Source organism: Pipistrellus hanaki, assembly GCF_964339955.1.
Source record: "Pipistrellus hanaki genome assembly, chromosome: 3".
Lineage (NCBI taxonomy): Eukaryota > Metazoa > Chordata > Mammalia > Chiroptera > Vespertilionidae > Pipistrellus > Pipistrellus hanaki.
In genome coordinates, this window is record NC_140505.1 from 86,738,615 (window position 1) to 86,751,856 (window position 13,242).

Sequence of the window (13,242 nt, forward strand, 5' to 3'; positions counted from 1 at the left end):
GTGAACTTTTATTTTTAATATATTAAAATAATTTAACAACTGGCAACCAATGCAAAATTACCTATTTGCAAATTATTTTAACTTTTCCTTTTGGAAGAAAATTTAGGTAGATCTTCAATGATTATTGTTCTGTGCTTCAGGAAAGAATCATATAACTGTCATTGTAATGAAAGTAGGTCTAACTACCTCATCAATTTTGATAAACACCTCATTTAAATATAAGAAATGCCTTCACCAAATAAATAACCAAAGCATGAAGTCAATTTTTAGTATTTTTCACATCGTGAATACCTGAATTTTTAAAAATTAATGCTATAAAACATGTCAATGAAAAAGGAACGAGACTTGAATGTGGATAATAAACACACAATACAGTATACAAATGAGGTATTGTTGAATTGTATACCTGTAACCTAAGTAATTTTATTAACCAATGTCACCCTAATAAATTCAATAAAGTGTATATTTAGGAGTTCTAAAGTTAAAACTTTATCATGAATTAACTTGGAATTGATAATGTGTCTACCATTGTAATTTCATTTTGTTTTAACCCTTTATTATAGGCCTTGTTTGTATGAAGTCCAGTACTTCTGTGGTTGAGCTTGTTATGCTGCTTTGTTCTCAGGTACGAAATCTCATTTATTTGATTTTTTTGAATGTTTCTAACAGTAGAATGATTATGCATATATATGTATATGTTTATATATTTTAAATTTTCATCTATCATCCCATAGATGAATAAAGTAATTTATATTGAGATATACTTATATGTAGATGATCTTACCACGTATATATTGATTTAGTCTCCCTCCCCCTTCTCTGTAGCTTTCTTTTTCTTTCCCACCCTTCCTATCCTGCTATTGTTCCCTATCTTTTTGTTCCCTATCTTTTTATCTCTGTATATATTATACAAAATTTGTTATTTATCTTTTTATACTCCATCTTTTAAAGATGATACAATAGAATTTATCCTTTTAATTTTTATTATTAATTACATGATTTCTTCTGTTAGATTAGAGATAATGAGAATTAAGTCGTTTTTTTAATGCAATAGCCATAGTATAAATACAGCTTTTCAGTGGGTTGTCTTTTATATGATACCCTTCTGCTTTCTTTTTTTCCACTGGAATTTGTATATTTCAGTGTAAATTCTAGAAATCTACTTATCCTTTTCTTTAGTAATCAGAATTAAAAATAGAATAGTAATTGTTGGATATTGTTTCTTCCTAGCAATTATAATAAAATTAAGCATATATATCTTATATTTTTCTGATAACTAAATTGGGTACCTAATGGTCTTTCTTCTCACCAGCTCTTTCAAGTATGTTTGTGATGCTGATTTTTATTTAAGTATAAATAAAATATTAGAATGAGAAAAGAAGCTACTTACGTTTTGTAATAAATATTATTATATTTATTCCTAGTTTGCTCAGCAGAAAGAAAAATACATTTAAACAGTTTCTAGTTACTGACCTGAGGTTTGCTTAAAAGCTAACTCGCAAATAAAAAAACAATATGGCTTCAGTAGATCCTATAAAACATCAGCAAAAATAAACCAAAAACTTACCGATTGATTTTCAGTCTTCAGGTTTACTTTCTTCAAGAATATGTTCATAAGGAAATCATTAGGCCCATTTCCCCCTTTTCAGCCAGCAAGAATTTTAATAAGACATTAAAGAAAACAGCAGGAGTTCATCTTCAAGGCATTTGAAAAGTGTTACCTAATACCCAAGTCCTGAGTTCGAGAGACATTCTGAGAGATCTATCTGGACCTTTTAGGATCTTAATGATGCACATTAAAAAAAAATGCTTTTATGAAAAAATAGCTTTAAATTCCTTTTTCCTTAGCTCTGGTTTTCACTGCAGTTCAGAGAAATAAAGAGGAGTGTAGCATTAGGGTCTAGTGTCTTTGATGGCCTCATCATCTAATCATAGGTTTAACATTACTCATTTGCTGGCTCCAGGAATTCCTGCCATTAAAGGCCCTAGAGAGGACACTTTGCCTCAGATATTGATTGAAAGGAAGAGTGAGAAATTCAAGCTCTCTATGCTGTGCACTTTCTTTTCGTGTTTCAGCAAAGCAATTAAAAGCATGCCTCTCAGTTTGATTTCTAAGTTGATTTTAAAAATAATTCAAAGTGCATTTAAATATTTCAATGGTTGATTAGATATACCTTATAGAAATGTAATATAGAAATGTATATTTGTTTGTTTGTTTGTTTGTTTTTTAAAGCTCCAACTGTATTATTTTCTCTTAAGCTAAAAGATAGCTTTTCACAAAAATATTTTTAAAGAGCAGATGAGTAATTTCTCTTTTTGCAATTCAGGTGGGGCGAATTAATATTCTACTTTGAAATTATTTTATAAAACCATCAACCATCATTGTAGGTCATTAATTGTTCCATGGATGTATATAAAACCTTGGTTTTAAGGACACAAGAAAATGGATATCTTAAAAGTTTCTAAAAATAATCTATCATTGTTCTTTACTAGTCAAATTCAACATGATTTATATTCTACTTTCACCCATTAGCAGGGCATCCCATAGCAGTAGCAGACTTCTGATGAAGAGAAATAAATATAGTTAATGCTACTGAGGGAGATTGTGTGGCATAGCACTCTCCAAAGCTGGGTTCTCTTCTACAGGCCTAATGCATCTTTTGGACAATGGAGCTGATCCCTGTAGAATTAGCACACTCCTGTAGGCTGTGTTTGTGGCAATGCAGAAGGCAATCCTAAGAAATCTTTTAAGCTGCAGAGTTCTGGGTTGTACTTACATTTTATTTTATAATCTCCTGTTTTAAGTATTGATATTTCCATGTTATTAAGATGAGCAGTTATTACTACTAATAAAATAATTTAAAATATATATGTTGAGTGGGAATTATAGCTAAGATGTTACCCACACTGTGATTTAATTCTTGGTTAAAATAAGCTTTTAATGCTAATGGAATATTCCAGTATATTTATTTGCTTAAAATGTGCTTTACTTTTTTCTAAATTTATAAACCACTGAAGAATAAAATTTTGTTGAGAATGGATATCTAAGGGTTGAAAAAGGAGAGGAAAATGTAACATTTCTTGCAGCCCTTATTCGTCTTTTATTTGCTACAACACATTAAATGCCTTTATTTTTTGTGCTTTTCATTTGGGAAATTTCATGTTAACTACTATGATTATTAAGGATATTAGTTTTTTTTTCCTTCTTAGCTAGCTCCTGATTAAACTTACTATTACCAGTGGTTTGCATGCAAAATGTGGTCTGAATTTACATGAGGTCACATTACAAGTGTCCGGAGGTACTTGCCAAGAGTAATTCAGTTCATGTGGATAGTCTTTCAGCTCCAAAGGACATGCCATCGTCTACCCCCCACATCCAGGGGAATCTTTGGTCTCTGTAGAAAACAGACTTTATATTTTAAAAAGCTATTAGCATTAGCATTATATTGCACTTATTTTTCCAGAAATACCCAAAACATTTTTTACTGTGTTTTGGGTACTTTGCTTTTTCATGTAATATTTATGACATAAAAGTAAATATTAATAATTGACTATTCTTATTCTCTTTTAACTTATATTAAAATTGCACTTAGCATCCTTTGAAAATGATTTTCTGTCATTTGTAAAATAAATTGAAGTAAAAAATTAAAATAGATATTATTTTGAAAAAAAATCAGTGTTTAATAATTTAAATATGGTGTTTTCTATAGAGTTCTTCAGTATATCACTGATCTAATGCTGTCTTCTCCAAACTTGTTTTAAGGTTTTAAAATCAGGATTATTCTGTATGTGTACCTTATTTTATATTGTGTTCTGATTGTATTGTGTTCTTTGATGAATAGCAGATTTAGTTTTCAAGTAAGCTTTTCTAGTTACTGTAATAGTTTCTAATTATTTCCAGACTTTTTTAGGAAGTCTCCATCAGAGGTACTCCAAGAAAAATGGAGTGATGTTATCCCATAGGATTTCTTTAAGTTTTCATAAGTAAAGCTTAACAGATGTCATTAGCATTTTTCTATGCCTTATCTGTCAATAGAAAATGTTTTATAAGTTGAGGAACTTTTATGTAAAAAATAATGTCTCTCAGTATTTAAGTACTTGCTGACTTGAAGCACTGATTAAGCAAATGTAAGCTTAATAAATTATTTTTAGTCTCATTAAAAACCCAAACATGGGTAAATGACATAAAGCAGAAGTCAGCATTGCAAGTCTCCCTAGGATCTGTGTATGAAGTTATTAACATGAATTATTTTGTGGTTTTGTTTGCCTTTCTTCTTTTCTAAATACTTTATATACTTAAAAAAGGATTTTAGTGACTTCACTGATGTGATGAAGGCCATAACCCAGCACTTAAGAATGAACCACAACTAAAGAGCACTCTTCCTTTTTCAAATGATTTGGCCTTTGAACATTTAAATTTTTCATTTTTCTTCAATATGATACAGTTAAGTCAGATGGTATGAAACAGAAAGTCATACTTCTCATCTAATTACAATAAATCTAACATTGAAGTACAAAGACACAGATAAGATGAATATAATGGTCTATTAAGGACTGTTCACTCATGAGTACTCAGTATTGAAAAGATTTGGGGGGTATATAATAAGATTATGAGTGTAAGAAAACTAGGGATGGACTAGAGTATTTTTTAAAGCATCTTTGGAAGTAAATCCTATTTATCATGAAGAAGTTATATCACTGCTCTAACCAGTTTGGATTAGTGGATAGAGCGTCGGCCTGCGGAATGAAGGGTCCCAGGTTCAATTCCGGTCAAGGACATGTACCTTGGTTGCGGGCACATCCCCTTTGGGGAGTGTACACGATGAAGCTGATTGATGTTTCTCTCTCATCAATGTTTCTAACTATCCCTCTCCCTTCCTCTCCGTAAAAAATCAATAAAGTACATTTTTTTTTAAAAAAGAAATTATATTACGTTTAATTATGTAATTATTTTGTGACTTTTTTAGCATAATGATGGTTACTAAAGATTTATTAATATATTCTTCTTGTTCTTAATGAGTCTAGTGTTCACCTACTGGATAGACCAGATGTCTTCCAATGTCCCTCTGGACAAAACTACAATGGCGGGGCTAAGGCAGAGGTGGTTAGGGGCGATCAGGCAGGAAGGCAAAGGCAATTAGGGGCGATCAGGCAGGCAGGCAGAGGGGTAAGGGGCCATCAGGCAGGCAGGCAGGTGAGCAGTTAGGAGCCAGCAGTCATGGATTATAGGAGGGATGTCCGACTGCTGGTTTAAGTGTCCCAGATTGGAGAGGGTGTAGGCCAGGCTGAGGGACCCCACCCCCATCATGTGCACCAGGCCTCTAGTTTTTAGTATAAAATATTGTAGTGTATTAGTAGGACAGAATTGAAGTTGATAAGAAATTTCTAACTTGTGAATAGTATTGAGTGTTTTGTGGGTTTTACCTTCATAGTTATGCCTCTATTTTTAGAAGGAATGAAGATTAAGTTTCATTCCTGAATATCTAACAAGTTCCTGCTTTTTTCTCTGGAAGATGCCTGACCCCCAACTCTCACCTGTGGTATAATATCATATCAAAGTTAAAGGAACACAATGGGCATTTAAAATTTTGGAGTTGCAATGATTGTATCATCTCTATTGCCATAAAGTTTGTATCATCCCAAAGTATAAATAAAAGTTAAGCTGAAGATTGAAAATGTAGTGATGAATAAATATCATTTTCAATTTGGGTCATAATAATGATTTTAAATTATTAGATATTATATAAGAAAATATAGACATTTTTGGATGGAAAAAAGAGGTTATAAGTATTAAATAATCAGAAAAATTCTATTTATTGTATCTTAGGGAGAATGCTTACTGAACAAATCTAATAGGATGGTAGACTCAGCTATTTATTAGCTACAGCATCCCTCTATGAAAATTTAATCAAAGATGTAAAAAGCATAAAATTCAAATTACTTTTTACCATTTACGTGAGGTCTTCTATTGTTGATTTTGTTTACTTCAACTGTAGAAGTTAAGAGGTATAATAAATTTTTAGTCAGTCACTTTTATGTTATAAAATATTTTTCTAAGCAGCCTACAATGTATGTGATCTAACACTTTCATTCTTGTATATTAATTAGTTCATATTCAACCCAAAGTATAAACAGGGAAGGAAAATGATGGATGAGCAGTAGTTCTGAGTTCATCTGTGTGACAAGGGTTAAATATAAAAATGAGAACTGACAGTCCTATTCTAATGTCTGAATTCTCATAATTCTACTAAAATTGGGACAAAAATAAATCAGTAAGCCTTGGCCACTTGTAGGTTAATCCTAAAGTGTTCTATAGTTTCTGTGGTAGAGGAGGAACGTAGCATATTCTAAAGGTTTAGATTTCCCTGCATCACTGACGGACTACCTCCCTGACCTAAAAGCCTTTTCTATACTTTGCCACAATAACCTCCCCTTTCCTTCTTTCCAGCTATTTTGTTTTGTTTCCCCTCAATTTTATTTTCCCACATTTATATTATATAAATTATTTGGGTACATTATAACAACTTTTAAAAGTAGTGTAAACAATGTTTCTATGGGGTGTCCCAAATGTATACATACATTTTGAATAATTTTAAAGGCAGTGTTTATTTATTTTTCAAATATATATATATTTATTGATTTCAGAGAGGAAGAGAGATATAGAAACATCAATGATGAGAGAGAATCATTGATTGGCTATCTCCTACACGCCCCTCATTAGGGATCAAGCCTGCAGCATAGGAATGTGCCCTGAGCTGGAATTGAACCTTGACCTCCTGGTTCATAGGTCTATGCTCAACCATGCAGACACTCCGGCCTGGCATAAAGGCAATGGTTAGTAAAATACATTTTATTTTCAAAATTGAGGTATCAGCTGTTACAGTGTGTATAAATATTTTGGGATACCCTGTATATTTCACAGTCCTACAACTATTATATATATTAGTAGGGCAAGGGAATATATATTCCCTTGGTTTTTTTTTATAGATTTTTTTTCTTTGTCCTATGTATATTTCAACATACTTTATTTTTACTAGCTATCATATAATGAGTAACTTTGGTGTCCTCCTTTTCTTCCACTGCAAATTTCCTCATGATCATGTTTTCTGTGGTTTTGTTGTTTAAATTATTATAGATTCACACAAAATTTTAAAAATAATAGACTTCCTCAAATAATGCTATTTTACATAAACATGATACAGTATCAAAACCTAGATATTGATATTGGTAAAATACTGTTAACTAGACATCAGACATTATTCAGCTTTCGATATTTTGAAATTAATTTGTGTGTGCATCTAGAGATCAATGCAATTTCATTATATTGATATATTTACCACCTCTATCAAAATACAGGATCATTCCTATTACTTCATGTCTTCCCAGTTATTTCAAACTCTTTTTTTTTTCATGAAGCTTCTCTGGTTTATTATTATATTAAGGGCCCAGGGCACGAATTTGTGCAACTTGAAAGGAACTGTGTGGGCTGTGAGGCTGCAGTGGGCACAGGGACAGGTCTTGGCCCATCCTCTGGGCCCCCACCTGGCTCCTCCCACCATGACCCTGGCCCCCTGTCTGCTGGCAGCCCCACTCCTGCCACTGCTGCTCCCATGTGCTGACAGTGCTGGCCCTGCTCACACCTGCTGATGGCAGAGTGGTTAGGGCCCATGCCAGCAGCGGGTGTGTGGGGGACTGACACCATCAGTGGGTGCCAGAAGCAGCTGCTGTCTGGATCACCCCTCAGGAGCATGGGGAGGTGGAGAATCCCTCAGGGGCAATTGGGGCCAGCAGCTGCAGCTCACACCCACTGAGGGTGCTGAGTGATCAGGGCAGGTGCCGGCGGTGGCTATGGCGCCAGCAGCGGGTATGGGCCGGACCAGCACCATCAGCAGGTGCAAGCATGGGGCGGGACTGCGGCTCAGGGAGCAAAGCATTTTCAGTAAGGACCAGAGGCTCGCTCCAATGACAGCGACTGGCCCCCGCTCACCTGCTCCACCATCCCGCCATGGCAGACACCCACCATGTTCTGCACTCTGCTGCCTACTGCCAACACCTGCCATGTTCCATGTGTGCCCCCTAGTGGTCAGCACATGTCCCAGGGACTGGTTGTTTGGTAGTTTGGTTGTTTTGCCATTTGGTCTTTGGCATACTGAGCTTTTATTATATAGGATAGTTCTACTCACTCCATCATTCACTCTAGCATTTAAAGTACATATATCTCGCTGGATCCGGTTTGGCTCGGTGGACAGAGCATTGGTCTGAGGACTGAAAGGTCCAGGGTTCGATTCTGGTCAAGGGCATGTACCTTGGTTGCGGGCACATCCCCAGTAGGGGGTGTGCAGAGGCAGCTGATTGATGATTCTCTCTCATCGATGTTTCTAACTCTCTATCCCTCTCTCTTCCTTTCTGTGAAAAATCAAAATATATATATATTTTTTTAAAGTACATATATCTAGATAGTAAATATATGTACTTGTACATAGTTACATGTTTTAATTGGATAACCTTATAGGTGATAAAGACATGATTTTCTTATTCATTGCATTGGAATTTCTTTTAGAATAAGTATCATATACAATATATCTTTTCTTTTTAAACCATTCTATTCAGCCAATAAAGAAAATAAGTATTATATAGTCTTGTCACCATATTCATTTAACATTTATTGAGAGCATTTTCATAGAATATTTATTTAAAACTATCCAAAAGGAAAAACAAGTTAAGGATAGCACAAAACCCTTGAGTCTTCCAAGGTCATTTTATAGATATTTTTTTAAATTATGCTACACATTTACACCATAACAGTTTTTTTTCCTGTTGACAATGTCTTCTGTTTTGCTCATTATTGTGTCATCCACTCCTAGAACAATGTTCAGCCCATAGTATAGATATTTATTAATTACTTATTGAGTTAATTCATGAGTAAAAGAAAAACAGTCCTCCATATTATTTGATTTTTTTTTAATTGTGGTAAAAGATTTTTTCTTTTAAGTGCCATTCTAACCATTTTTGTTGTTGTTGCTGTTGTTAATCACCTGAGGATAATTTTTCCATTGATTTTTAGAGGGAGTGCAAGGGATTATGAGAGAGAGAGAGAGAGAGAGAGAGAGAGAGAGAGAGAGAGAGAGAGAAACATCAGTATTAGAGAGACACATGGATTCCTTACATACCAGACCTTGGGTCTTGCAACTGAGGTAAGTGCCCTTGACAAGAATTAAATTCACAACCCTTCAGTCCATGGCTGACACTCTAACCACGAGCAAAACTGGCTAGTCCTTAACCACTTTTAAGTGGCATTAATTCAGTGGCATTAATTACATTCACAATGTTATATAATCACCACCATTATTTATTTCCAAAAATTTTAACACCCCAAACAAAAACTCTGTACCCACCAAGCAGTTATTCTCTATATGTCTCTCCCCGAAATTTTCTAATTCACATTTTCTCTATGATTTGCCTATTATCAGTATTTGATAAAAATGAAATTATACCATATTTGTCCTTTGTGTCTGGTTTATTTTTCTTATCATAATATTTTCAAGGTTAATTTCTGTAACATGTATCAGAACTTCATTCCTTTTATGGTTGAATGATATTCTATTCTTTGTAAAGTTCTATATTTTATATATCCATTAATCTTTTGATAGACACAGGCTATTTTTATTTTTTGACCATTGTAAATAATGCTGCTATTAACATTGGCTTACAAGGATCTTATTTGAGTTTATATTTTCAATTTTTTTAGGCTTATGCCTAGGAATGGAATTTCTGAATCGTGTGCTAATTCTATGTTTAACTTTTCAAGGATGTGCTAACCAGTCTTCCACAACCGTTGCCCCATTTTACATCTTCATGAGGAATGGACATGCTTTCCAATTATTTCATATTATCTCCAACACTTACCGCTTTTTTTTTTCCTATTTTAATTTGGGATTGCTGTTGTTTTTTATTTTAGTCATCCTAGTAAGTGTGAAGTGATGTCTTCTGGTTTTGATGTGCATTTTCATAAGACTAATGTTGCATCTTGTAATGTATTGGCCATATGAATGTTTTATTTGGAGAACTGTCTATTCCAGTTATTTCCCAATTTTTAAATTGGGTTTTTATTGTTGACTTGTAAATGTTTTTAATTTATCCTAATTATTAAACCCTTATCAAGTATATGATATGAAGAGATTGTCTCCCATTCTGTGGGTTATTTTCATTTTCTTGATGTAGTTTTTTTTTACACAAAAGTTTTTAATTTTAATAACGTCCAATTTATTTGTTTTTGTTATTGTTATTCCTGTGCTTTGGTATCCTGCTTTATATATATATATCTGTGTTTTAAATTTATTTGCATAATTTAGTAATCTACTGAGATCCTGGAAATCCTTTTTGTTGTTGTTGCTGTTGTTATTAATCGTCACCCGAGGATATTTTTCCATTGATTTTTTTAGAGAGAATGGAAGAGAGGGTGAGAGATAGATAGAGAGAAACATGTGTATGAGAGAGACACATTGATTGGTTGCCTACCAGGGCCAAAGATAGAACCTGCAACCGAGGTACATGTCCTTGACTGGAATCAAAGCAGGTACTCTTCAGTATATGGGCAGAGGGTTGTGAATTTAATTCTTGTCAAGGACACTTACTCAGTTGCAAGACCCAGCTTATCCACTAAGCTAAGGCCTAGGAATACTTTTTATATTTATATGATATACCAAGTTTTCTTTTAGTAACCAACTAGATATATTTGCATATTTCCTAATGGTTTTTCTATTATTGACTTTCATATCAGTAATATTTTTGAACTTATAATTGATTATTCATCTTTTACATTCAGTTTTTCTTATCATGCTTTTAGTAAGATGTTAAAAAAATAAATAAACAATAAAAATAAGAGAGAAAAAGCATGATGGGGGGAGAAATAAAAGCATTTACTCACCACCTCCCACAACCACATCAAATTTACAACTAATATACAGAACAATCGTCATTCAAAACCACCTGAAATCTGGCTCAATGGAAGTCCTACAATTAAAGAAGTAAAGAAAAAAGCACATTGAGACTGATAGGAGAGGCAGAAGTGCTGGATGGGCTGGTCTGACACCTACCTGTGCAGGTTTTGTTTGTTTTTTTAATTGGGAGGGAGATAATCTCTGTGGAGGCTGCCTCTGAGGAGTTAGGGTACTCATCCCCACACTAGACCCCCAGCCCAGGTTTCCAGAGCTGGGAAGAGAAGTCCCTGTAACTTTGGGCTGTAAAAACCTGCAGGGATTGTGATTGAGTGACATAGATGATGATAGAGACCTGGGCTGACTGGAGCCATGGCTGAGTTTTCATCAACCTGGCACACAGTTTCCTCTGAACTGGGATTCCCTGAGACCCTACTTCATCCAATTTGCAATCCCACCCAAGCTGTTTGCAGCAGCTTATCCATATGAATGCACTACTGGCTTAGTCTTCAGACTTTCCTAAAATCTCTCAAACAAGGTGTCACCATGCCCCAAAACTATCCATAAAAGGCCCACGACCTGACACTAGCACCAGCCTCCTTTGCTTTATAGCTGGACCTCACCTGGGCTCTTCCAAACCCAATAGAAATAGCAGGCATGTGCAGATCTCTCTGTAGGTCCTGCCTGGAAGCCCTATACCCAAAGTATCTGATGAACAGCTTCAGACAATACCAGATTACAACTCTGTAAATCCATAAGTGACACAATCAAGGAGCAGACTCAGTGAGCACCAAAGCCCCACTAAAGCAATTACTGTTCCATAGGGGTTCCTACTATAGTCACAGCTGCTCTGCACAGCCAATTGGCCAGGAGGTGACACCAAAAGTAGTCAAGGCTCAACTACAACACAACTATGCACACAAGGGTGCACCTAGACTTCCCAGCTCAGGTGACTGGGGAGGCTGAGCCACTGGGCCCTCCAGGACACCTAATATACAAGGCCATACTTAACAACTCCAGGAGACAAAGCAGCTCAATCTAATACATAGAAACAAACACAGGGAAACAGCCAAAATTCAGAGACAAAGAGACATGTCACAAATGAAAAAATAGAAGCAAGCAAACTACTGCATACAGAATTCCTGAATGACAGAAATGTCTATAACCATTTCAAAACCCTATTTATAAAGTTACTCAAGGGACTTAGTGAGATTTTCAAGGATCTTACCGTAGTGAGAATGTTGAAGACACGAAAAAGGAACAGTCAGAAATTAAGCTTATACTAACTGAAATAAAGAATAATTTACAGGGATTCAACAGTAGAGTAGAAGATTCTGAGAATCAAGTCAACAATTTGGAAGATGAGGAAGCAAAAAAACACCCAATAAGAAGATCAAAAAGGAAAAAGAACCCAAATATATGAAGATAGTAGCGTAAGAAGCCTCTGGGACAGCTTCAAGTCTACCAACATTTGCATTATGGGGGTGCCAGAAGGAGAAGAGAGAGCAAGATATTGAAAAACCTATTTGAAGAAATAATAATATAAAACTTCCCCTACCTGTGAAAGAAATAAACTTACAAGTCTAGAAAGCACAGAGATTCCTAAACAAGTAGAACACAAAGAGGCCCACACCAAGACATTATAATTAAAATGTCAAGGGTTAAACCTAGAATCTTACAAGCAGCAAGAGAGTAGTAGTTACCTGTAAGGGAGACCTATACAACTGTGAGCTGATTTCTCAACAGAAACTTTGCAGGCCATAAAGAAGTGACAAGAAATATTCAAAATGATGAATAGCAAGAACCTACAACCAAGATTACCCAGAAAAGCTTTCATTTAGAATTGAAGGATAAAGTGGCTCACAGACAAGAAAAAGCTAAAGAAGTTCATCGCCACCAAACCAGTATTACATGAAATGTTGAAGGGTATTTTTTAAGAACAGAAAGAATAAGAAGAAAAAAAGATTAAAAATATGAACAATAAAATGGCAATATACATATCTATCAACAGTTGAATCTAAAAATCAAAATAAACAAGGAATCTAATGAATAAAATAAACGTGAATAAAATAGAATCAGAGGCATTAAAACATGGAACAGACTGACAAATCTCAGAGGGAAAGGAGAATTGGGGGTGGGGGGCGGTAAGAGATTAGTGAAAGATCTTACATGCATACTAGAGGCCTGATGCACAAAATTCATGCAAGGGCTTGGCCCTCACAGCCAGGGCAACTTGCCTCCACCCTCACAGCATTGACTTCCTCTGGAAGGTCGTTCGGCTGTTCAGTTTAATTAGCACATTACA

At 34.8% G+C, this 13,242-nt stretch overlaps 1 protein-coding gene across 4 annotated transcripts in view; it reads left to right on the plus strand.

Moving 5' to 3' along the window:
• Window positions 1-13,242, plus strand: part of NBEA (neurobeachin) — a 796,980-nt gene that overhangs the window by 372,285 nt on the left and 411,453 nt on the right. For all 4 annotated transcript variants that reach the window (XM_084879290.1, XM_084879291.1, XM_084879292.1 and 1 more), the window contains one exon: window positions 564-625. In XM_084879290.1, coding sequence (XP_084735416.1) covers window positions 564-625 — 62 coding nt within the window. The remainder of the gene's footprint in view (window positions 1-563; window positions 626-13,242) is intronic.